The following is a 25,562-nucleotide window of genomic DNA, read 5'->3' on the forward strand; positions in this document are numbered from 1 at the left end:
AAGACTCCATATGAGACCTGCAACATATATATCAGGATATGGGTATTTATCGATATTCAATTTCTGAATATGTATCGTGGATATATCTTCCTCTTTGGAAATATTTGAGCCGTGGATTCGGAGCTCGGCTCGAGCTCAAATTAAAGCTCGTGTAACAAATGAGCTTGATGAAGCTCGGCTCGTTTAGCTCAAATAGCATATTTATAGTGTAAAATAACCGAGCGGCTTCGAACTCACTTGTTTAACTATATGAGCCGAGTTCGAGCTCGAGCTCAATTTAAAACTCGTGTAATTAGGGAGCCGAGCTTGAACATGGTAAAACTCGACTTGTTTAGCTCGAATTCCACCCTTATGTTTAAGTGGATCAGCTGGGTTTAGATACTAGAAAATTTTGTTATGATGTCTGGTGAAGCCTTGAACACATCACACGTCTCCGATCGAGTAACTTTTGACAGGTGTGTGAACAAAAATTGTGTATTGGTAAGAAATATCCTCCGATAAAATATTGGTTAGACGAGGGTGTTAATGTTTCGATAACCCAATAACCAACCCGAACCAAACCGATAAAAAACTGTTTGGAATTTGGAAATTTAGTTTGACCTCTATTGATAAGATATTGGTTTCGTTTTGGGTTTGCTCTCTACTGAACAATAAAATAGTATTTTAAAAATACTTATGATTAATTTTGTATAGGTTTTATTAATTGTGTGTCTAAAATTAATTGATTTGATTTAGGATTTAATTGATTTTATAATTTTCAATTTGAGTTGGTTCGGTTTTGATTTGTAATATATATTATCAGTCTGATTGGATTTTGATGAAATATAATATTATCGGTTTGGGTCGGTTTTCGACTTTTGGATACCCAATTATCTTTTCGCTTTGGTTTTGAATTTTTTCAGAATCTTATTCAAACCGAGCCATTGACCACTAGGTTGGACAGACCTAGAAGTGTCGTCCAGAACCCAAATTATAGATGGCTAGACGCCCTAGACCCAATTACCACCGCTAGCACAGAATTGCAAAAGTGCAACGGGATGTAGGCCCGAAGTTAAATGGACATACACATGCAATCCGGCGTTTCTTGGACAGGGCGACTTCTGACAAATCTTGACGCTACCCTATTATTAAAGTGCACTGTAGATTATTGGAACTGACTCACTTGCAAGATAAGGGCATGGCCGCATTTTTATTGTGCACATCTATTACTGAAGTTGAAATGGATAAGAGGATGCTAATTTCTCTAAAACTTCGTCCATGATTTTGTCTTTGTTGTTCGATACAAAAGTCTTTACGTCTGGACTCTGGAGATGAAATGTTTGTTGAGCAGATGTATTGTACATTTTTTTTTTTGGGTTTTGGGTACAGGTAGTATACATTAAGCAGTGTCAAATTGGTTTACCCTTGGTAATTAAAATAGCAGGTATTCTGCATAATGAACAAATTGCATTTTGGGATGTGTGGTTGTTTGATGATCACTTACTTGGGGACTAAAACAAACAGGGCACATAAATGTGGGTGTGCCAATGGGGAATGAAAATATGAGAGGCTGTCTTTTAGCCTTTATTTCAAGGGAGGGTTTTAGGGTTATATATTATCTTAACACGTAAACAAATTCAAAATCGTTAGAGTATTTATAAGTTTGGATTAGGCTAATTTTTTGTAGATATGATTTCATAATTATTATAAACATTGTCACTAATAATAAAAAAAAAAAAATTTCTAAACTTAACAAATATAGTATCAAAAATGGTGAAAATGAACGGTCTACAATTAGTCAAATTTTGTAAATTGTTAACTACATTTGGCAAGTTTGTAATTTTTTGATTTTTTCATTATTTGTGACAATGTTTAGAATAGTTAGGAATCATATCTACAAAAAATTAGCCTAATTCAAAACTTATAAATGTCATAACGATTTTGAGTTTGTTTACGTGTTAAGATAAAATATGTCTCTAGAACCCCTCCCTTATTTCAAATCCGTCGACGCACCAAACTATTGTTTTTTTTTTATTAAGGGATGGCTAACATGTATCAGGTGTATGCATATAAATGTGGGTCACATGGCATTTTATTTTATGTTCGCTGCCAATACGTTCTATAAAAGGGGGTCATTATTGGCATTAATGCATTATTGTGAAACAATTAAGGGTTTTTTTTTAGACATATATAATCCTCCACTCTAATTTTCTTTGGACACGCCCCCCTCCCTTTTAATGTTTGATGCCCCGGTCAATTAGATGGCATATTTGGCATTTCATCATGAAAGTTTTAGATTATTATTATTATTATTATTATTATTTTATTGGAAAAAAATAGAAAATCTAGACTAATGGTCAGTGAGAGTCAAACCTAGTTGACTGTCATCAAGCATTAAAGTTGGAGAGGGTATGTCTAAAAAACCCAATAATTAATTTGCATTGCTTTTCATTTGCTAGCGATTAAAAAGAACAATAGTTCTGTTTTGAATCAAAGAGTATAGGCTTTTGGAGTGTAATTATTATTATTATTTTTTTGTGAGCGAAAGGGAGTTAGCCCCTAAAAATGGCTGACTCCTTAAGATTACATAATTATAGACTTGATGATAACTCAACTAAGGACCGTGCTGACACAGGGTCCAGACAAAAGTACGGAGGGGCATGTCTACCTCTAAAAGCTAAACTATGGGCGACAAAATTCAAGGTCCTACTAACATAGTTAAGCTTACACTCAATTAATTTAGCTAATAAGAAGTATATATCATGAGCTATAGACGTTACTCCCCAGGAAAGCATTGTTCCTCTGCGCTCCAAGACAGCAACAAGGGTTTGACAGTCTGACAATATTGCTACTTTATTGATTTGCAACCATTGTGCTAATTGCAGTCCTTCAAGGATAGCTTTGGCTTCAAATTTTCTCAAGGCCCCCAAAATTCTAACCCCTGTCATGTCCTGCACCAATGCATATACCAGCAGAATTCCATAAAGCAAAACCAAGGCCTGCTTCGGTGTAATTGTCCACCCAAGATGCATCTGTAGATATGTAACACCAATTTGAGCCTATGCTGGGCCAATTGGTACTCCTGATAAGTGGGTGGTTGTTCTTGGTGATGTAAGTGCTTGCCTTGAAGAGGATAGCGGTGATAGGAGTTTGCTTGTTGTTGAAGGTGAGGTCATTCCGATCGATCCATATGGAGTACATGGTTGTAGCTATAGAGCTAAGCATGTAAATGATATCGTGCTTATTATTGTGTCGATTGATAAGACTACTCAAGACGGAGCTGAGATTATCATTCGGGTTCCAATTTTAAGTTATTAGGCCAAGACCAGAATCATACCAGATACGCTTAAGCATAAGACAATGGAAGAGAGCATGGGAGGTTGACTCCACCTGGTTATTACATCTCGGACAAGTAGATGCCTGAACTATATTCCGGTAACTCAAATTTTCCTTTGTCGGTAAGGCATTTTTTACTGCTTTCCATAAGAAGAGTTTTACCCGTTGAGCAGTGTCGAGGTGCCAGATGTAATTCCAAGAAAAATGTGAATTTTCTTGGTAAGCACTACTAAGATATTTGTACACTGATTTAACTGTGAGTTCACCATTCTTCTCTCCCAACCATCTGATAGTGTCGTCATGAACAGTATAACTGAGTGAGATCTTAAGAATTTCATCTGCCACTGTGGAGATGAATGACTCGTTTATAATATCCAAGTTCCATACCCTGGTTATAGGATCAATAAGATCGGATACAAACTTAAACTGGTTTGGCTTGGGTGGTGGTCCAAAAGGTTTATGGTCACGTATGGTAGGAATCCACGGATCCAACCAAATGTCAATGTTTGCACCATTACCAATATGCCAACACAAGTTTGGCAGGATTTCATTGCGAGCTTTTATAATGCCCTTCCAAATTTTGGAGGAATGAGGCGAGCTTTTTGCTCTGAGAATGGGTGTTCTTGGAGAATACTTTTTGATAAGGCTAAATGCCCAATTCTTTTCAGGTTCTTTGATCAATCTCCAGAAAAGCTGTGTTATGGTTTGAGGCAATTATGATGCCTTGCCCGCCCTGTGATTTGGGTTGACAAACTTTGTTCCAGCAGATGAAATAAGTTTTGTTTGAATTGTTCTCGTTCTGTCCCCAGAAGAAGTTTGCATTCATTGAGTCTAGTTTGGAACAAGTAGTAGCTGATACATCAAATATTGACATAAGATAGGACGGTATGACTAAAGTGACTGATTTGGTGAGAGTGACTTTTCCTGCCTGGGAGAGAATCTTAGCTCTCCAGCCTTCCATCCTTTGAAAAACTCGAGTAGTGACCTCATTGAAGTCTTGTGTACTCCGTCTGCTTAATACCAAGGGTGCTCCCAGGTACTTGTCCGAAGTAATGCTTTTGCTAATATGAAGAATCCGTTTCACTAATCTCTGGTGTTTGTAGTAAGTGTTCTTGCTGAAGAAAATGCCAGATTTTTGAAAATTTATTTCTTGGCCAGAGACATTCTTAAAAACAATGGATATCTCTGAGTTTGTGAGACTCATCAATATTAGTCCTGCAAAAAATAAAACTGTCATCAGCAAATAGCAAGTGAGATATGGGAGTATCTGATCGGCTAATTTTGATCCCATGGATTTGCTTGTTGATTTCGGCCTTGTCAAGGAGTCTAGATAGAACTTCCGTACATATTATGAAGAGGAAAGGCGAAAGAGGATCTCCTTGCCTAATTCCTCGCTCTGGCTTAAGGAGACCAGTAGGAGAACCATTCAGCTTAAAAGATAGAGAAGTAGTTGAGATGCACTATTTAATCCAAATCCTCCATTTCTCGCAGAAGCCAAAAGCTTCTAACATTTCTAAAAGAAAACTCCATTCAAGTCTGTCGAAAACTTTACTCATATCTAGTTTTATGGCCATACAATCAGCTGCGCCTTTCTTTCGCTTGAGAGTCCTGATAATCTCATGGGCTAGAACAATATTGTCAAAGATTTGTCTTCCCTTGACAAAAACACTCTGGGATGGAGATATGATCTTCTCAAGTAGTGGTTTGAGGCGGTTTGCAAGAATCTTAGTGATTATTCTAAGACTGACATTGCAAAGGCTGATAGGTCATAATTGGTTTAGATTTTTTGGGCCCTGGACTTTGGGTATAAGGGTGATGTTTGTGTGGTTTAACTCAGCCAGAAGATGGTCAGAAGTCTGCATAGTATGCAAGAGATCAAGGTGGATGATGTCCCAATATTTTTTTTAGAATAAGGGAGTAAAACCGTCCGGTCCTGGTGCTTTATGAGGGTCCATAGAGAATAAGGTGTCTCGAATCTCACCGATAGTGACAGCCCGAGTGAGATCAAGATTTTTTGCATCTGTGATGGTAGACTCAATTATGTTCAAGTCAGCGACATGGATGTTTGGGTTTGAAGATGTGAAGAGGTTTTGCAAATGCTCAACAATGGTGTTGCTAATCTGATATCTTCCTTCTACCCAGTTTCCAATAGTGTCTCTGATCTTATTTATTGCTATGCAATTTCTTCTCACCACCGTGGACATGTGGAAAAAACGAGAGTTGGTGCCATCACAATGAAGCATGGTATCTCATGATTTATCCCTCCAAAGTTTTTCCTCAAGTTTCAGAGCTTGACTCAATCCTTCTTGTAGCTTGTTCTCTTCTTTGAGGTCATAGTTGGGATTATGCTGACAGATATTTATATATTCTCTTAGTTTTCTTATCCGAAGTGAATGCTGTGGAACACATTACGATTCCAGACTTTGAGGTCCTTTTTCACCCGTTTTAGCTTTTGAGAAAAACAGTAAACATGTGAACCTTTAAAGCGTGTGGTCCAAGATTTATCAATGACAACTTTACACTCGGGAGAAGATGTCCACATAGACTGGAAATGAAACTACTTCGGGGTTGAAACCAGAGGTGGCTTGAGGTGGACAATAATGGGTCCATGATCTGATATAATGATAGGAAGGTTGATAGTGCGAGCATCAGGGAACAAAGTTCGCCAATCAGAGTTCACAGTAGCTCTATCAAGTCTCTGTTTTGTAAGGGCTTCACCATTATTTTTAAATTTCTTGTTGCTCCATGTGAAAGGCACCTCCTCATAGCCCATATCTAAGAAGTCTACTGAAAACATGAAACCTAAAAAATGGCTAGCATGAGCCGGGTCGAAAGGTGGACCTCCAGATTTCTCTTCCTGACAAGTAATCTCATTGAGGTCCCCGACTATAAGCCAAGGAATAGAGTGAGTAGCAACCAAATCCGTGAAACTCTTCCAAAGTGGGCCTTTCTGAGAATGGTCCGGGTGACCGTAAACAAAAGTGCAAAGCCAATGCTTATCATCTGGGTAGTTTTTCACGAGCACCGCTATGTAGCGACTGGATGAAAAAATGATTTCAAGATCAAGAGCTGATTTCTATCCTAGCCAAAGACCACCACTGCGCCCACTAGCAGGGACACAAATAGAATGAGAGAACCCTAGGGGGGAGAATCTCTTCGTACTAGCGGACAAATCAGCCTTTGTTTTAGAGATGAAACAAATATCAGGGTTGAGAGTTTTAATATGGCTTTGGAGTTCTTTTATTGTTGCAGGTTTTCCACTTCCTTGACAATTCCAAGCAAAAATGCTCATCCCTTCTCAAACAAAGAGGGTACAGAGAAAACCAAACTAAAGAAAAAATTGAGGCGTATTCAGATGCATACAACAAACTACCAAAGGATGCTAGTAGTGCATGACCATTCTCAGAATAAACACAGAAAACATGTGAGAAAATAAAATTGTAGCAGCACGCATATGTCTGTAGCAGTCAGTACGCAAAAACTAAAGCAAACCAAAACGCATTCCCAAAAACAAAAGCGAGTTAAAACCTATGCTACAGTACACTAATATGCAAAAAGAGTATGCACTATAGAGGTTAAAAAAGTATGCATTTTAGTAGCGACAAATGACAATGAGGTTACTACCAAGCTTATCACAGCCAATAACAATTCTGATTTACCATGATAAGTAAAACAATAAATAAATCAAAGATGGGTTAGGAGAGTTATCTGTGTGCAATCCCAATTGGATCACCGATCACTTAGAGCGTGTCGTACACATAATCAAACACCCAGTGTGTAATTCCTCGCTTTCCACAAGATGGGGCTTAGAGAAACTATAGTACAACCACAACCAAATCCACAAAGCAGAGAAACTGGTTCGCCGGAAAAGAACTCAAAAGAGAAAAAAAAAACAAGCGCGTAGCAATAACAAAGACTAGCCTCAGATGGAGATGTTCTCCTGATGATGCTGAGGGTGGAGGTACACTCCGACGATCGTCCGACTAACAGGTGGTGATGCTCAATAGAGCTGTTGTGACAAAGTTAGAAGCCGTTGAGACTTTAGTGAGATCAGTTGAGGATTAACCTCGAAAAGGACGAGCCTTAGGGGGGAGATGAATCCCCTGACGATTCTGAAGGTGGAGTTGAACTTCGACGATGTTCTGACTAGCGGTGGAAGCGTTAGTAAGGAGAGGAGAAAAGATTTTTTTTTTTTTGGATAAAAATAAAAGAGAAAGTTGAGGATAAACTAGCCTTAGGTGAAGATGCTTCTCCTGATAATTTCCAAGGTGGAATTGAGCTTCGACTATGCGGTGGTGGTTAAAACTCAAAGAGTCGTTGAGGTCTGAGGGCATCTCCAATGGGGGGTGTAAAATTACACCTCCACCTAAAGGACTAATCAGCCTAAATATCCACACTCTATACTCCCAATGTGAAAAAATAGAAACTGCTTCTCACCCGTGATAATTTCCAAGGTGGAATTGAAAGCTTCAAACGTGTGTTGACGTCCGAATTTTTAAGTTAAACAGACGTGGTGGTTAAAACTCAAAGAGGTTTAAAGACTCCATCGGAGAAGGAGTCCACTCTATACGGTTTACACCCTCCATTGGAGATGCCCTGAGAGAAAGAAAGAGGAAAGGTTTCTTGGTATCACCACATATGATGTCAAAAAATCACAAAATGAAGACATAATATTGTATTACCAATTGGTTTTAAGTTGGATACCATTTTTAATATGGTATGAATAAGAATAAACGGTACATAAAATATTTGTTCGACCTCATGAAAAATATTCACAGTCTAAAACATAATAGGAAATTGGTTCAGAGGGCCAAAATCACTTTAGAGGACATGGCTTTTTAGAAATCACTTGCAAAATCAAATTCCACATTTTAATAACTAACCTACGAACCCAATGTTTTAATTAAAATAACCCTCATGAACAAAATAAGTTGGCCCAGTCTTTTTCTTTTCCTTAAATACCACTTTTACCTTTATGTGTTTTATATACAAAAAATCACACACCCTTCGCTGCTTTATATGGAAAAGAGCTGGAAAACTAATTTTCGGGTGAAAATAACTCGTAAGGACAAATCACTGTTTATACCCCAAATATGTATTGTAAAGGATGTTTTTGGTGATTCTTACAAATATAGGATTGGTCAAGGGATTAGGATAATCAAATTGAATTGACCGAGTTCGTATGGATAAACTGTCTACGTATCAAGTTCTCTTTCTGGGGGGGAACTTGAATCAGGTCAGACGTAGTTCTTTATCCTCTTTATATAGGTAAGATGCCCACACCTTATGCTCTCCCACTTCAGGTCAGATCCAGGTCTTCATGTCACTTATGAGCCATGATGATGAGTTATGGAGAATTAATGAACTGCGTGCTTGAAGTTTTGGTCTTGATGGGTGTAATAAAGGCTTACGTTACGAGCCGTTGTGGAGAGAGGGAGTGAACGCTATGGAGGTCGCTTTTTAGTGAGATCGCCTACTCGACTCGAGTCACTTTGAAGCGAGCTCGAAGGTCAAGTATGGGAGATCGGTTGGTGGTGACATCACTCTGGGTGCGAGTTATGGAGGTTGCTTGCCTGAGTTGAGTCACTATGAAGCGAGCTCTGAGGACGAGGATACGAGGTCGGTTGTTAATTAGTTCTGTATATGCTGGACACGTGTGTGGTATTCATTATATGTGAATATTACTCCCTCACATGTATTAACAATGATTGTTCATACTCCAATATGTGTTCTTACTGATCATACATTATGTTGATATATGAACAGTGATTGGGGGTATGAACGATTATACGAACAATGATTGTTCATATCTTATGTTGAGGTATGAACATTGATTGTTCACACTCTAAATATGTATGAATAATGATTGTTCATAACTCATGATCGGTTGGTGGTGACATCACTCTGGGTGCGAGTTATGGAGGTTGCTTGCCTGAGTTGAGTCACTATGAAGCGAGCTCTGAGGACGAGGATACGAGGTCAGTTGTTAATTAGTTTTGTATATGCTGACACGTGTGTGGTATTCATTAGATGTGAATATTACTCCCTCACATGTATTAATAATGATTGTTCATACACCAATATGTGTTCTTACTGATCATACATTATGTTGATATATGAACAGTGATTGGGGGTATGAACGATTATACGAACAATGATTGTTCATAGCTTATGTTGAGGTATGAACATTGATTGTTCACACTCTAAATATGTATGAATAATGATTGTTCATAACTCATGATGATGTATGATTGTTCATACCCCAAATATATATGAACAATGATTGTTTATATTAATTCCAATAGGTGTTCTTACTAATCATACATTATGTTGAGGTATGAACAGTGATTGTGTATACTCTTAATCCCTAAATAGTTATATGCATGAACAATGATTGTTCATATTATATGCACATGTTGGGTCGGGCAGTTTATTATTTTGCATCAAGGGTAAATTTGACCTTTCATCTACCCAGACCGTTTTTTTATTTTGCGTCAAGGATATATTTGGCATTTCATCTACTCGGTCCTTGTGAGTGATTAAAAAAAGGTGATGATATCCACATTCACCATATTACTTACTAAACCCATTTATGCATTAAGCCCACGAGTCAAAGAATTTGCACCTACCTTATCAATAAACCCACCATATTTTCAAAAGAGTACTATTTTAAAAAATCAGACCACAAGTCTTCTTAATTAACAGTAATAAAACCCCAAATGATAACTAAGAAAGACAAATCAAAGATATTATTTCTCTAATTTTGTTAAATTAAGGTAACAGTTGCTTCACTTTCCATTATCTAGAATAGTTGGAGTTGTGTTCCATTATTTGCTATCACTTTTTATTCCTATAGAAAAGGGGTTTAATTCTTCCACAACATGAAGAACCCATACATTGTTTTGTTGATAGAATATAACTACTAATCTTAATGAAAACCACCAAAGAAGACAATTGTTTGCTCAACACCTTCCAAGAATTCAATTTATCCAACAAAACAAGAATCCATTTACACAAAATTAACTCATTACATGATTCATTAATTATAAAATTCACATTATGATGAATATTTGTTTAGATTGAAAGTTATATCAAATTCTAATCATATTTAGTTGTTATCTTTGTTAGCATAAAAAAGACTCTTTGCTTGAAAAATTAAAACGTGAGATGAGCTGAGATGAGTGAATGGACGTGGGTGTGATCAACAATATACGGGGCAATTTTGTCCAAACAAAACAAACACTTTAAGTGGGTGTTATGCCTAAAATGGTGAGTTTATATAACACCCACAATTAAAAAAAAATAGTGATTTTGAGAGTGATTTTTCGTCTTTTGAAAAAATAAATTGATGATTGCAGGCACACGACATCAATTTATTTTGGGTCGGATTTTATTTTCTGGTATCGGTTCGGTTTTGTAATAAATTTGGGTTGGATTTTAGAAAATTTGAACCCGTACCGATGAGAGAATTGGAAACCCAAAACTGGACCAAATCGATAAGAAAATTGAGAATACAAAACCGAACCGAACCGATATATTACAAAACCAAAACCAAATCGAACCGAACCGATCCGAATCGAAAACTATAAAATCAATTAAATTGATTAATTTCACCCACACAATTAATAAATATATACAAAATTAATCATAAATAATTAAATAGTACTAAAATGCTATTTTATGGTTTCGATGGAGGGCAAACCTGAATTTCAAGCAAACCAAATTACCAAAACCCAAACGTTTTGTTTTATCGGTTTGGTTCGGGTCGGCTATAATGCTATCGAAACCATTGACAGCCCTACTACTCTCACACGTACTTGTATTAGTTGTATAGCAACAGTAGTGATAAATAAAAAGTTAAAAACTAGGAAATCTCGTTGTCCTCGTGTGTAACAAACAAAACCGTTTTTCGGTTCACTTTAAAATGTCTCGGTGATGACAAAGCCACTTCTTCTTCTTCTTATCGACTCTCAAACCTTCCTCTTTTTCCTTGAGCCATTTTCAACCTCTTACTCTCTCTCTCTCCAATTCATGATAATAAACAATGGGTAATACATCATCTATGCTGACTCAATACGATATCGAAGAAGTCCAAGAACACTGTAACAATCTATGTATGTAATACTTACTTCTCTATACTTTAATTTTTTCGGTAAAAATATGTTCTTTTGATTGGCTTTGTGTCTTTTTTTTTTCTGTTGTTGATCGAATATCAGTTACACAGCAAGAAATAGTGTCTTTGTATAAAAGATTTTGTCAACTTGATCGAAGCGCCAAAGGCTTTATTTCTTCTGATGAGTTCTTATCTGTTCCTGAGTTTGCCATGAACCCGCTTTCTCAGGTACTATTTCTTTTCTGGAGTTTTTTTTTTTTTTTTTTTTTTTTTTTTTTTTTAACTAAATTGATTGTTTTGTTTTTTGGTGTATGCAGAGACTGCTTAAGATGGTAGATTGTTTGAATTTCAAGGAATTTGTGGCGTTTTTATCGGCTTTTAGCACGAAAGCAAGCATTCAGCAGAAGATAGAATGTTGGTATTCTCAACATACAAGTATTATTGTTGTTTATCCGTTTTCAAGTAAAACCATATGTGGTATTTGATAGCAGTCCAAATTACATTATATAACCATTGTAGTCTTGGGTGCATGAAACTATAAGTTAGATTAGTCTTGCTTTTGAAATGACTGGAACAAAAATTTATTAAGTTATAATGTGAATTTGCAATTTTTTTAATTTGCTATTCACAAAACTAATTTGACAAGTAGTCCTGTTGAATTATAGTTACATATTTACATGACCACTTAGGGCATACATACCGAATGCATGGTAGGTTACTGCTTTTGTTTAGATGAAGTGTACTAGTGTTGGTGACTGAGGACATAGAGCTGACACTATGGGAAAAGAAAGGGTTGTGTATATTTTTTATAGTCACCATCTCTATATACTACTTTGCATGTGTTGTAGTGGTCTTGCTATTATATACTTCCCTTGCAGTCTATGATTAATTTATTAGTCCTATTTTTTCTTTTTTCAGTGTACAGTTTATTAGTAATCAATGGTTAGATCCCCTTTTGTTTGTAAATGTTTTTACACTAATCAGGTTTGTTAGGTTTTGTACTAACCATGACTTTTCTCAATGTGTTTCAGTCATCTTCAAAGTATATGACATAGACGGTAATGGCAAGGTGAGCTTCAAGGAAATTCTATCAGTATTACGGGATTTGACAGGATCTTACATGTCTGAGAATCAAAGAGAGGTACCGTTTTAACTCTCCCAAGTTGATTGCTCATTTGTTTAGTTTAAAGTTCTTTAAAGATTCATGATGAGTGATTTATTTATCATTATTATCTTTTCTTTTGTGTGTGTGTGTGTGTGTGTGGGGGGAGGGATCCATATAACATGACATGAGAACTATGATTTTTGCAATTTAGGTTAGAGACTTAGAGTTAACACTTCAGTCTTTAAAAATTTGATGATACAGAGTCATGTCTTACAAACAACCATACGAGTTATGTCAATTAGAGTCATGGAAGTTATGGGAGGAGACGGGTAAACCCAGGATTTTGATCCAGGAGGGGGCCAAGGTTGCTTGAGCATAGATCAAAATTTCGTTTCTAAGTCCAATATTGCAACAGAATTGTGGGATTTGTATACCTATGAACTGCCAAAGTAAATTACTGCATGAACACCGGTCTGAATTGTAAAAAATGTCAAAATTCTAATGCAGCTTTTGGTTGGTTACATGCTACCAGACTTTTATCTACGACTTGTTTTTAAATAGTTTAGAACTATGGAGTGACAACCTTTAAAACTAAGGGGGTTCAAACTTCTGTTGTTGCTGCCAAATCATGTAAGACCTATATATGCATATGAATATTTGATGCTCAAAAATTGAGGGTGGGCAGACACCCACTCTCCCTTTAGGACTTAATTTTTAGTTCGCCCCTTGGGGGAAAAATGTTTTGTAATCTTTCTGCCTATTGGGGGAAAAATAGAGTCAAGACACATGGGATATACTTCAATAACTGCCTATTTTAAGGAATTGCACATGGCAGCTTCACGAGAGGTGTTATGTTGTGTATGAATTAAACTTCACGGCCGTGCTTGTTTGCACAGCAAATGAGAGAAGTACTCTTGCACTCCAAACCCAAGCAAGATAATCCCATGTTTTAGTTGTTTGATAGGTGGTCCCACCAGCAAGATGTCTATTAAACAATGCAAGGCATTGAGAAGTTTGGCTGTTTCAAAAGTGCGGAAAATGGAAGGCATTTTGAACCTTTGAAAAAGAGAATTTTGTAGTAGGAACAGCTATACCAGGAGATTCAAACTGAACAAAACATCTGACGTTCCATTGAGTTTGGAGCAGTAAACTTCTTCACCCATTTGCTCGCAAACTGCTGGTCCTAGCAAACTAATAGTCTTGTCAGCGGTAACTCACTTCCTAGGGATGGTTGTGCCTGCAAGTAGCTGTGAATTCTCAATAGAGAGAGCGCATTGTTATGTAAAGCTTGAGTGTTGTTTATAAAAGTTATCTTTAAATTGTTATCAGTTACTAGATTTACACTTAAATTACATTGTTTTAAAAAACAAATTCTCCCATCTTTTTGCTGATACAAAAATATGATGGTTGTTACTTCTGTTATTACTTTTTTTCTTGTATATACTTCCCTTATTTCTTTTATATTTTGTAGCAAGTCCTAAGTGATGTCTTGGAGGAGGCTGGTTACACTACTGAATCCTCTCTATTGCTGAATGACTTCATTAAGGTATATCATTCTGGTATTGTTCTGTTTTATAAAGCATGAGCTTGTTGATATTGGTGATCACAAAATTACTCTTAACAAGATGGTGGATTAGGTGATCTTTTTCCCTTGTCTATGCTGCCCAGAAGCACCATTCTTTTGCTTACTGCTTTTCTTTTTCGTTCATTGTAACTAGTTGTTCACTACAGCGAGTATTGATATTCCTTCTTGATGTAAAATGCTTTTGTATGAAACATCACTCCCTTATCTTGATTCCCTAAATCAGTATAATTGTTGACTTATGAGTTATGACACCCTCATACCTTCAAATATTAACACCACACCACGCGACACAAATCTTTGAACAACAAAAAGATTTTCTCATCATAAAGCAGGCAAGAGAGCAGGAGGAGGAAAGAATTGGACTGTTTTAAATATTTACCAGCAAAAGGTTTTGTCTATCCTAAGATTCCTAACTATGCCGTCTAGATCCTAGATATGTGATACGGATACATCTCGGATATAGTTGTAGTGTATCCTACACATCTCTCCTTCTAGTTTCCCAATGATTCTGTTTATATCTAGTAAACAAAATAAAGAAGTTACTATTACATCATTGCTAATACGGACCTTGAATCAGCTTAGCTTTAGATCCTTCATAACCAGCAAAGTTTTACCTAATTTGCAGGGAAACCGGTCCAAACACCCTCCCTAAACATTTTTACCTTTCTGAGAATAAGAGTTTCTTGTCTACAATAACATATCTAAATGACTGTGTCAGCCACTGTTTTGTAGAGTCTTAGAATTCACGATCAACTTTAATGTTTCTAAACTGTAAATTGTGGAAGTCATTTTACTTTTATCATTTGTTTTTGTTATTTTTATTACTGCTAAAATGTCTTAGGTTCACTTGTTTCAGATTATTGGCAATTCCGGCCTGAAGATGGAGGTTGACATTCATGTTGACTAGTTCATTGTGATTGTAGTTCTCTTCAGTTCCAGATAAAGGTCACAGATAATCCTTGTACCACACTTTTTCATACTTTTTTTCTCTTGCTCCTTGAACAATAACAGATGCAAATCTGTATGAAATAGAACATAGAAGAAATCAAATGTCCAAGTTTTTTGTATAAAGGATTCACCTTTGTGTCAAAGCTAATGTCATCTTCCTAATTTCTTATGGGTGTCCTCATTTTTCTACAACATCTTGGTACAATCTGTGTTTATATAGGTGCTTACAAGGAAATGTAAGAGTTAACCATTTAGGTGGGAATCAAGTTATGGAAATGTAACACAGATATAGTCATTTGAAAGTGGAAACAACTCCCCTATTCTTGAGTCTTGACCCAATTACTAGTGCACAACTCTTTTAAATTAAGATATGAAAATTTGTAATTGTACTGTTAAAACTTTCTTGTGATTGCGCAATGCCCAGACAGCATGAGATGATTTCCAAACAGTCGTTTCCAAAAATACCAATTTCAATATTTTACAATACCCAACTGGACGAATGATTCAAGGCAAAACTAACTACAGGGTGCTGACTGTAAACAACTGTGAATCATGTACACAACAAAGCATAATATTGGATTGCCCTGGATTTAACACTGTAGAAACAATCGACCCTCGGATCATCTACAAAGGGTAGTTGTTCTCTCAACGGGGGTCAACCAATAGTCCAATAGATTTCATTCGAGTATGCATCGGATACGCGCTTAACACTTACTCCAACGGACTCCATTGTTTCCTGTTGAGATGGAAAGAGCATGTTCATTTCACTTTTGAGATGAAGCTGAATAATATTAGACGTTTTACTAGGATTAGGATCAAGTTTGTATAATATCTATTCCTGACTCTTATATTTCATCTTTTTTTGCTGGATAATCTTGATATTTTCAGCTCATTGCGAAAAAAATAATTTCAATTACCTAATTTATGATGCGCCAAATGTATTGAACTTCGTTGTTCGTGTAGTAATCGTACATCATACACTATTACATAGAGCAATGCATCTGTAAACGCTAAAAGAATGAACCAAATAATTTTGACCATATCCCTATTTATTTGATACAATCCCATGAGGCCATATCCTTAGTAATATCAATCGTTCATTCCCTCACTCAGAAATCCATGGTGAACATTTTGGTCCTTTTATTGGATTGAGGAGTTCTAAATTAATTTCAGATCCAGTTGAGCAACATAGTGGCTTACATATAGAATCTATTCATCATATCCTTCTGAAATGCAGCTTTACAAGAGCCCTATGGTATGCCACTCCTTGGCTGGTCCATATATAAAATTTTGATAATCTACAGGTAAAGGAGTGGATAGATGTGTGGTTTGCACCACCTGCAGGGTGGCCCATTGACAATGAAACTTGGACAAAATTCTGCCTGATACTGTACTGGAACATCTGCTGGCTAGAAAGATGTTCAATCTTCCACTAAACATCCACCAAATTTGTATAAACAGCATAGTTTTGTTCAAAATTACTTTGCTACTAATCATTCTAATGTGAGCATTTCTTGTGCCCTACAGATGTCAGAACAATTCCAGAAGTGGAAACCCCCTTTGGGGAATTACACGAAACTCAATACTGATGCAAGTTTTAAAAAACAGGGAGCCAAATCAACTTATAGCTATGTCTTAAGAGACTAATGGAATATATATTGATGCAGGAAGAGAAAAGGGATGGGACAAATGCTATGGAGAGGCAGTATGCCGAGCCTTACTCAAAGGAATCAGCTGGTGTAGGCAGTTCACTTCAAACAATATAAAGGTGGAGAGAAGACTTCAGGCAGCAAAAAAAAAAAAAATTGGAGCAGAAGAATACGAACCTATCATGGACATCACTGCACTAACATTTTTTGGTTGTTTTGATCACGTCACTACAAACTGTGTGGGACGTACTGGAAACAAAGTTGCACATATCCTAGCATCTTATAACATCCAACTTCCTTGTGAATGGGTCCAGCTACCACCTATATGGCTGATGAACTCCTTGGAAGAGGATAGACTTAATGTAAATTCTGCTTCTTAATATATAAATAATATATGTTGATTACCCAAAAAAAAAAAAATGGACTAATGTGTATACTCGATGCAAAAGATGAAACATGGAGGGAAACTATTGGTTCACCCAGCCCATGAGTTTCAAGGATCAATTTGCTCCTCTGACGGATTACCAAAAATTCATCCTGTGCAACAGTTACAGACTGGTTGTGCTGATGAGGATTCTGAGTTAAATCAGACAAAATAGGCAAGTTTAAGATTGTTGAAAAAGACAACTATGGAAGTAAAAACGAGCTGCTGAATGAATATCTTTGTACTGAACAATTTCCAGCAACTATTGAGTAGCAGTCTAGCAGTAAACAGTTCAAATAGTTCACCAACTGTGAAGTATGAACTAAAACATTTGACAAGGACACAAACTAGACAAGTATCTAAGTCGTACATCAGAGTTCAGAGCTCAAGAGGTAATTTATTTAAATTTTAAACAACTTTGACAGCAGATAAAAGAAACTGAGTGCCAAACTGCCAACTCTGGGTCTGGCACAACCTTAGCAATGTTAATTCACTTATTCACTGGTGTTTGGTGTATGCATTAATCATACACAAATCAAGATAAATATATTTTTAAGATTAAATAACTAATGATGTATTGCGTTAGATTTCAGTTTTTCAAGCTTTTCTTCCTCTCTGGGGTGCCTTCAGCACAAGCAACTTATTGAGTTCCTGGTCATTCTTCAACAGACATGAAGTCAAAAATTCGTGAGGAAGAAACAAACAAAGCATGGTTAAGCAACTGGATTTCTGGTACACAATTTCTCAAGGAATAATACAACACGTCAACACTTGTCAATAGATAACCATGCAAGAAAGAAGTCAAAGAACAGGATTGGGAAGGAGGATAACTGCCTACCTCTATTATAGTTCGTCCTTTTAGAATACTATATCTGTAGTTGTTAAGTCCGGCATATATGAGGACCATTCAGCTTGTTTCTTAAGAACCTAGTTGGGGTTTGAACTGATGGTCCACATGATCAGTTCATTTCATGAAACCATCAGTTCTATTTCACATTGTTCATGCAGTTATTCAACTATGAACGCTCCACCAAAACAAGATTGATGAAGCATCTTATACAACCGACATCAACATGTCCTAACTCCTAAACACCCTCATAAGATTCTGACTTACTGGGTGAAGGAAAGAAAGAGTGAGAGGACAGACGCTGCTAAATTTCAGAAATATTGCGCAGTATATAAGATAATGGAGATGTAACAGAACAAGAACAAAAAAAAAGTTCTTCAAGAGAATGTCATATCTTCTCTACTGACCACAAAGACAACCTGAACCCTTCCCCCTAACCACAAATATCCTATGACCACAAAGACAATTCCCCCTAACCCACAAATATCCTACCAAATCTAACAAAAACATAAAAAGCCTCCTAATCACTCACTTTCTCTTCTTCGATGGTGGCTGAGGAGTCTCATCTTCATCATCATCGTCCTCATCTTCATCATCATCGTCGTCTTCCCCATCCTCATCGTCGTCATCATCATCATCGTCGTCGTCATCATCGCTTCCTCCATCACCATTGGCTTCCACATCATCAGGGTCGGCCTCTTCATCATCTTCATTTTCCTCATCGCCTGAAAAATCTTCATCACCACCATCATCATCTTGATCTTCTGCATCGTCATCATCATCATCGTCGTCGTCCTCGGTTTCACTGGCATCCTTGCATTCAGGGTTAGGCTGTTTCACTTTGCTAGCCTCAACTAAGGAAATCCTATAAAGAATTTAAAACAACTTGTCAGTATCACATGTTCTATCCATGTAATGATGAAGTACTCAAACAGGGAAGAAGAATATTCGTCTGACCTTTCATCTGTGTCAGGTACTTTTGGTAATACAGCTGCAACATTATTCGGCATTGATCCGATCTGGAATCAAACATAGATTACATTATAAAGAATGTCTATTGGAGAGGACAAGATCTGGCTTAATACTGTAGATTCAATTACATCAAATACACAGCAATAAGGCATTTAAATCATATAACCATGCAAACAGGGCATATAAATAAATGTTGCTGAATACGTTACACTGAAGGAAATCAAGTGCAAATCAGGAGAAATTAAGTATTAGGGGCAAACGGTCGGCTATAAGCCCATATACAAACTTTTACTTAAAATCAATTCAAATATCTACTAACTAAGCATAAATACCTTGACAAAGATAAACAGAGAAAAAAGAACCTTCTTGTTGGATCAGTTAATGATGACTGAAAAATCTAAAACATGATTTTCAAATGAATGGAAGATCTAAACCAATATCCTCAAAATTACAAACAAAAATGCTCAAAACCATTAGCCATTTCCAGAGGTAAGCATGAGAACAAGATCTAAAATAAATTTCCAAATGATAGCAGGATTTATGACATGGTTTCCAAAATTAAAACAAGAAAAGGCTCAAAACAGAATAACCTTTAACAAACAACAGTACATGTGCCCTAATACTCACTGTCCTCCCCATCCCTTGTCCTGAGCACTTAAGTAAGTAACGAGAATCCTAGATAACTCTAGATAGCATTTCAACCCATTTACACCAGATACTTCCGACAAGATTTGTCACTTCTTCATCACTACCTTACGGTTCCAACTTTTGGTAAAAAAATTTATCCAATTATATAGAACTTCAAAAAAAATCTAGCACGATACAAATCAAGTAACAGTGGCACGTAAATGATCCCGCCCCATGCTTCATTTGCAAGGAAATAAGGAAAGCAATATGAGCCAAGTAGAGAAATATTGCAAAACGGCAACTTTGGTAACTCTCTTTGCTTTCCAGATTAGTTAACCTTTTCAACAGTTAAAGCAAACCAGGAAAAGAAAAGAGGTGGCCATGGCTTTAGATCAGTCAACTCCATCAACAAACTAGACAAGAAAAAGTTACTAACTGTTGGCTTTCAAATCACTAAACTTCATCAACTTTGCACAACATCGTTACTTACATGCATTATATAAAATCCTAATACAGTTGGAACAATCCACAAAACCAAAAAAATTGATACGAGCATCACAACGTTAGCCAAATTCTAGTCTCATTCTTTCACTGAAAACAAGATCTCATCAACATAGTAAAAAATTATATAATCTAAAATTTTGTTTAAGAGTTAAAGTAACTGCATTACAGATTCAACACTTACATAACAATCACATATGAACACAATCTGACAATTTAATCAATGAATCATAAAATTAAACAAGAAAAAACAGAGAGAGAGATTGAGAGGTATACCATCATAAGAAGAGAAACAAGAGGGTTCCTAACAGTGTCAAGAAGAAGGGTTTCCATGGTAGAATAAACCATCTTGTTGAAAACAACAACAACATTGGTAGTACAAGTAGTAATGAAGAAGCTGCTCTCACTCTCCATTGCAAAGAAAAGGTTTCTACTTTCTAGTATACAGAAAAACAAAATGAAGGGGCAAAATTGGAAAGAAGAAGTATTAGCAGCACAAGAGAAGATTCTGAGATTCCATAATATGAAGAGGGAAAAACAAACGAACACTAATAACTAGGGTTTTGGACCTTTATGCGGCTTTTAGGGTTTTTGATTGTAATAATTACGTCATGCTTATCTCTTTTTTTTTCTTTTTCCTCGGACTAGAAACTTCTAGAAATATCGTATACGTGAGTTCCTGATTTTATACTGTAGAACTAAACTTGATAAGCAAAATATATTATACTTAATACCCTAAATTAATTATGTTTTAATTAATCGATACAAATTATACTTATTTACTAGCTTGTATGCCGACGGGCGTTTTTGAAATATTTAGATTTTTTTAAGAAAATTTGGACTACCGTTTTAGTCGCTAAACCGTTTTAATTTTCTAACAAATTGTTTTTAATTAAGTTTTAAAAACCTATTTCTTCAATTGGAAGAGAAATTCTGTTTTAATAGGAGAATGATTCCCGCTTTAATTAGAAGTGTTAGGATTTGTTTTAATAGAAAAGTAATTCCCGTTATAATAAGAAAGGAATTCCCGTTGTAAAAAAAGATTTATGTTTTTCAAATAGGAGAGAAATTTATGTTTGAATAGGAGATGACGTGAAATTTTAATAGAGCTCGAAAAATACCCCTTGTGGGAGCTTTAATATTAAGATATATATATAGATAGAAGAGAAATTTCCGTTTTAATAGGAGATGACGTGGAATTTTAACAGAGCTCGAAAAATACTCTTGTAGGAGGTTTAATATTAAGATATAGACTAGGTATTATACCCGGGCATATGCCCGGGTTCTTTTATGAAATTTTCATTTTCAGCATTGTGTAATAGGAGTAAGGGTATTATCATGTAATTTAACTAATTGAGAAATTTCATTTCCAACATTGTGTAATAGGAGTAAGTGTATTATCATGTAATTTAACTAATTGAGAAATTATTGCGTAATAAATCACAAACATGTAATAAATTTAAGCATATATTTTATGCGTGATAAGCTTAAAACTTGGCACAATCTATAACCTAATAATTACTCCTAAAATAAGTAATAGTTCCATTAAAATTTATTCTACTGATCATCATCATCACTAATGTTGATTATCTTAACAACTTCATCACTCATTATGTCAACATTAGCAAATGATGTTCGTAATTCTCTATTTTCTTGCCCAACGTGCATAATATCAACATGCAGTTCTTGATTTATTTCATGAAACTGTTCATTGGCTTCTTGAAGTTGTATGATTTCGTTTGTAGCCTCTTCATGAATATGACGCAGATGATTGATTTCGCTCCTTGCTTCTTTAAGTTGTTGTCGTATATGGCTAAGTTCTTTGAAGTTGAAATCTCTGACGTCGAATTGGTACAATTCACGAAGTGATGTGAGAGCAGCCTGTGCAGCTTGATTTTCAGCTATATTTTGTGTTTCTTCTAGAGTTCCATAACATGTTTGCAATGTTGACAAATTATCATAGTCGTCACAATATTCTTTAAATATTCCTTGTAAAATAGGAACGTCTATAGTCACATTAGATCCAAATCTATCGCCTATAATTTCCGTTTTGTAAACTGGTGGTGTATAGATTTCGTTATGCATTAGTATCTGATTCAATATTGCTTTCCTTGAAATAGGAAATATTTTATGATCATCCATTTTGCTACACAAAAAATTAAACATAATTAGTACGTTAAATTGTGAATAAGTTTATATACATGTTGGCATAATATCTACTATCGTGCTGATGCAATATTCCGGATGTGACATTTACCAATACATTTGTTAATTATATTTGCTAAAGTAATATGCCAAGAAATATCATGAGTTCCACATAGCGATATTTCTTTAATATTCAACAATGATAATAATTAGTATGCGAATTCCATGTACGTGTAATCCAAATTCCAACTAATTAGAAACACGTACACGATATTAAATAAATATCGTGAGTTCCACATAGCGATATTTATTTACTATTCAACAATTCAAAACACTTTCGCCATTGGCACTCACGGCGATCTTGCTATTTACGGTTTGGTTGATCATTATTGATAATTTCATCAAACAATGCTACGACTTTGAATATGATAAATATACTCAAAATTTGGAAAGGAAGCATTGAAGAATTGTAAATTCAAGGTAATTTTTTTCTAGTTATCCACGTTTATTTTATTTTATTTTTTTATCTTACAGTCTACTCTAGAAGGTAGAACTAATCTTTTTCCAATTGAAGTTGGTGTTGTGTCTCCGACAACAACTGCATCTTGGAGACCTTGGTACAATTCTGATATGATCTTTTTATGGTTATCACGTATCCAACGTAGGCGGAGTTCCACCACGCTTGTTTCTCGTGATCAACAACTAACTGGCTCATAAGACGTCCACCTCTCATCAATGTCTGTCCTTCATTTTTTCTATGTTGAAGCCTGTAAGCATAGAATTCTCTAATGCTTAATGTATTACGTTTTGTCAGCTTACCTCCACGTACATTATTTTTTTAAATCTGCAAATGGAAACCGTCTTCTCCAAATGGAAAAAGAATAGGATACTGCATAGCCATAAAGCTTGGTTGTAACTCATTCATCATTTTTAAGCCTTCTGATCTTTTATCGACAATTACGTCTCTACCGTTATTATTTTCATGTCCGCCTCCAACAATTAATCTAGCAACTTTTTTGCCTCGGTATGTTGTAATCTTGCCTTGCATCCTTGTTTTAGTGTTCCGATGATTCTCAAAGCGCCGTGGATCAAATCGGACTCGGAATCTATCTCTTGTTGTTCTAAAAGATTTTATTAGATTATTCTCAACATTGAACATTTTTATCAATCCGTCAACAATTTCTTTATCTATGTTTTTCGGATCTTCCTTTTCTTTTCTTTTCAAAAAATCCACTTGGTTTTGAACTTCGTTTTTTATGTCATGTATATATAAGCGAGCAAATCTTGGCTTCGGCGACATTGGCAGTAAAGAACCTATCTTATGATGCTTTTACCCAGTCAATTTGAAAACATAGGGTCCACAACCTTTTTTGTTTATATCTTTGTCTATTTTCCCACCCATAGATGTCATAGCAAACATCGTATTGTATGACCGTATGTTTTCTCTGAATTTTCTTGATCTAGGTCTCCCATTGTAGTCCATGAGCTGCTTTAGAAAACTCGGAGGTTCTTTTAGTAATGGCAATTTTACCTTCCCTTGTTGGCAACAGATGGTGAACTTTGGATTCTTGGGTCTCCTATATTTTGTGTTCCTCTCCTCATAGTATAGCACTACAGTGAGAGTAGACACTTGAAGGTCCTCCGAAATTCCACGGCGTAGAGAATTTTCCTGAAAATGAAAATGCACACATGTTAATAATATAAATTAATTTAGCAAAACAACGTTAGCCAAATTCTAGTCTCATTCTTTCACTGAAAACAAGATCTCATCAACATAGTAAAAAATTATATAATCTAAAATTTTGTTAAAGAGTTAAAGTAACTGCATTACAGATTCAACACTTACATAACAATCACATATGAACACAATCTGACAATTTAATCAATGAATCATAAAATTAAACAAGAAAAAACAGAGAGAGAGATTGAGAGGTATACCATCATAAGAAGAGAAACAAGAGGGTTCCTAACAGTGTCAAGAAGAAGAGTTTCCATGGTAGAATAAACCATCTTGTTGAAAACAACAACAACATTGGTAGTACAAGTAGTAATGAAGAAGTCGCTCTCACTCTCCATTGCAAACAAAAGGTTTCTACTTTCTAGTATCTGAAAAAACAAAATGAAGGGGCAAAATTGGAAAGAAGAAGTATTAGCAGCACAAGAGAAGATTCTGAGATTCCATAATATGAAAAGGGAAAAACAAACGAACACTAATAACTAGGGTTTTGGACCTTTATGCGGCTTTTAGGGTTTTTGATTGTAATAATTACGTCATGCTTATCTCTTTTTTTTTTCTTTTTCCTCGGACTAGAAACTTCTAGAAATATCATATATGTGAGTTCCTGATTTTATACTGTACAACTAAACTTGACAAGATTATTTATAAATATATTATACTTAATACCCTAAATTAATTATGTTTTAATTAATCGATACAAATTATATTTATTTATTTTTTTCAAGTCATTTTTCGATTTTTAAAACTTACAATATTTATAATTTTTTAGATAAATTATGTGTAATATTTATGGTGTTAACTGTTAAGGGTCATATACTATCACAACGGGCGTAAAGCTAGATCGACCTGATAAGTTGGACATATAGAACTTTATAGAGAAACTTGTAAAATATATTATTTTGCAAATTTAACAAAATTATTAATTTAGTAATTGGCTCAAGTCGGGACTTGCAAAATCTATTATTTAAGCATGATAATTAATTTTCTGTGTATCTATTTAGCAAAATTCTACAATACTTCGTAAACATCTCTCCTGATTTCATGCGTGCGAGGGCATAATGGTCCATTGGAAGACAGATCTCACATCAAACTCTTGACACGTAGCTGTTGGAAAAAAAATAATTATCATCTTCTTCAACGCATGTTCTTGATGGGGTGATATTCTCTTTTTTTTCCTTGTTGGTCATCTTCTTCATGTTACATTTCCAAAAATAGAATACTTAATTCAAACTCTTCACATTCAACCAAATATAAGTATTTAAGCTATGAAACTCATAGCATCTTTAGGAGTGATATCAACCTAGCACCAAACACCAAATTTCCAACAATTTGGTATTTTTTCAACTTCAGGAGAGCTACATGTTGATGAAAACACCAAACCAAACACCAAATCGGCCAATATTTGGTTTCAGGTTTGATGCTGTATCAAATCACTCGCGTGGTTTTTCCAACACCGCGTGGGCTTGGGCTGCTAAATGGGCTTCTATGGTGCGGTTTTGGCAAAACTGCATGGGCTTGGGCTTTTTTGGGCGCGGTGTTGGCAAAATCGCATGCGTTTTTTATGAAAATTAGAACTGTGGTACATAGAACTTG

At 35.6% G+C, this 25,562-nt stretch overlaps 2 protein-coding genes across 3 annotated transcripts; one reads left to right on the forward strand and one right to left on the reverse strand.

Moving 5' to 3' along the window:
• The first annotated feature begins 11,181 nt into the window (after nucleotides 1-11,181).
• Nucleotides 11,182-15,230, forward strand: LOC147511743 (Calcium-binding EF-hand family protein). The gene is made up of 6 exons (XM_086603404.1): nucleotides 11,182-11,429; nucleotides 11,532-11,656; nucleotides 11,746-11,842; nucleotides 12,460-12,569; nucleotides 14,005-14,079; nucleotides 14,975-15,230. Exons 1-6 carry the CDS (start codon nucleotides 11,360-11,362, stop codon nucleotides 15,023-15,025), a joined length of 528 nt encoding a protein of 175 aa, XP_086459530.1. The 5' UTR covers nucleotides 11,182-11,359; the 3' UTR covers nucleotides 15,026-15,230.
• Nucleotides 15,231-18,295: 3,065 nt separating this feature from the next.
• Nucleotides 18,296-24,413, reverse strand: LOC147511744 (uncharacterized). 2 transcript variants are annotated; one of them, XM_086603406.1, is made up of 3 exons: nucleotides 24,170-24,413; nucleotides 18,944-19,005; nucleotides 18,296-18,851 (listed from the first exon to the last, which is right to left on the reverse strand). In XM_086603406.1, exons 1-3 carry the CDS (start codon nucleotides 24,305-24,307, stop codon nucleotides 18,515-18,517), a joined length of 537 nt encoding a protein of 178 aa, XP_086459532.1. In that variant the 5' UTR covers nucleotides 24,308-24,413; the 3' UTR covers nucleotides 18,296-18,514. The 2 variants fall into 2 exon arrangements, with proteins under 2 accessions (XP_086459532.1, XP_086459531.1); XM_086603405.1 differs by lacking the exon at nucleotides 24,170-24,413 and adding an exon at nucleotides 20,363-20,755.
• Between the last annotated feature and the right edge of the window lie 1,149 nt (nucleotides 24,414-25,562).

Source organism: Coptis chinensis, chromosome 3, assembly GCF_015680905.1.
Source record: "Coptis chinensis isolate HL-2020 chromosome 3, ASM1568090v1, whole genome shotgun sequence".
Taxonomy (NCBI): domain Eukaryota; kingdom Viridiplantae; phylum Streptophyta; class Magnoliopsida; order Ranunculales; family Ranunculaceae; genus Coptis; species Coptis chinensis.

Bases quoted from the DNA above. Each gene is read 5' to 3' on its own strand.
- LOC147511743 (XM_086603404.1), top strand. From the start codon at position 11,360: ATGGGTAATACATCATCTATGCTGACTCAATACGATATCGAAGAAGTC. The intron at 11,430-11,531 runs GTATGTAATACT...ATCGAATATCAG, and splicing joins AGAACACTGTAACAATCTAT to TTACACAGCAAGAAATAGTG. The intron at 11,843-12,459 runs GTTGGTATTCTC...AATGTGTTTCAG, and splicing joins CATTCAGCAGAAGATAGAAT to TCATCTTCAAAGTATATGAC.
- LOC147511744 (XM_086603406.1), bottom strand. From the start codon at position 24,307: ATGGAGAGTGAGAGCGACTTCTTCATTACTACTTGTACTACCAATGTT. The intron at 19,006-24,169 runs GTATACCTCTCA...GTTTGATTCCAG, and splicing joins TTGTTTCTCTTCTTATGATG to ATCGGATCAATGCCGAATAA. The intron at 18,852-18,943 runs GTCAGACGAATA...AATTCTTTATAG, and splicing joins GTACCTGACACAGATGAAAG to GATTTCCTTAGTTGAGGCTA.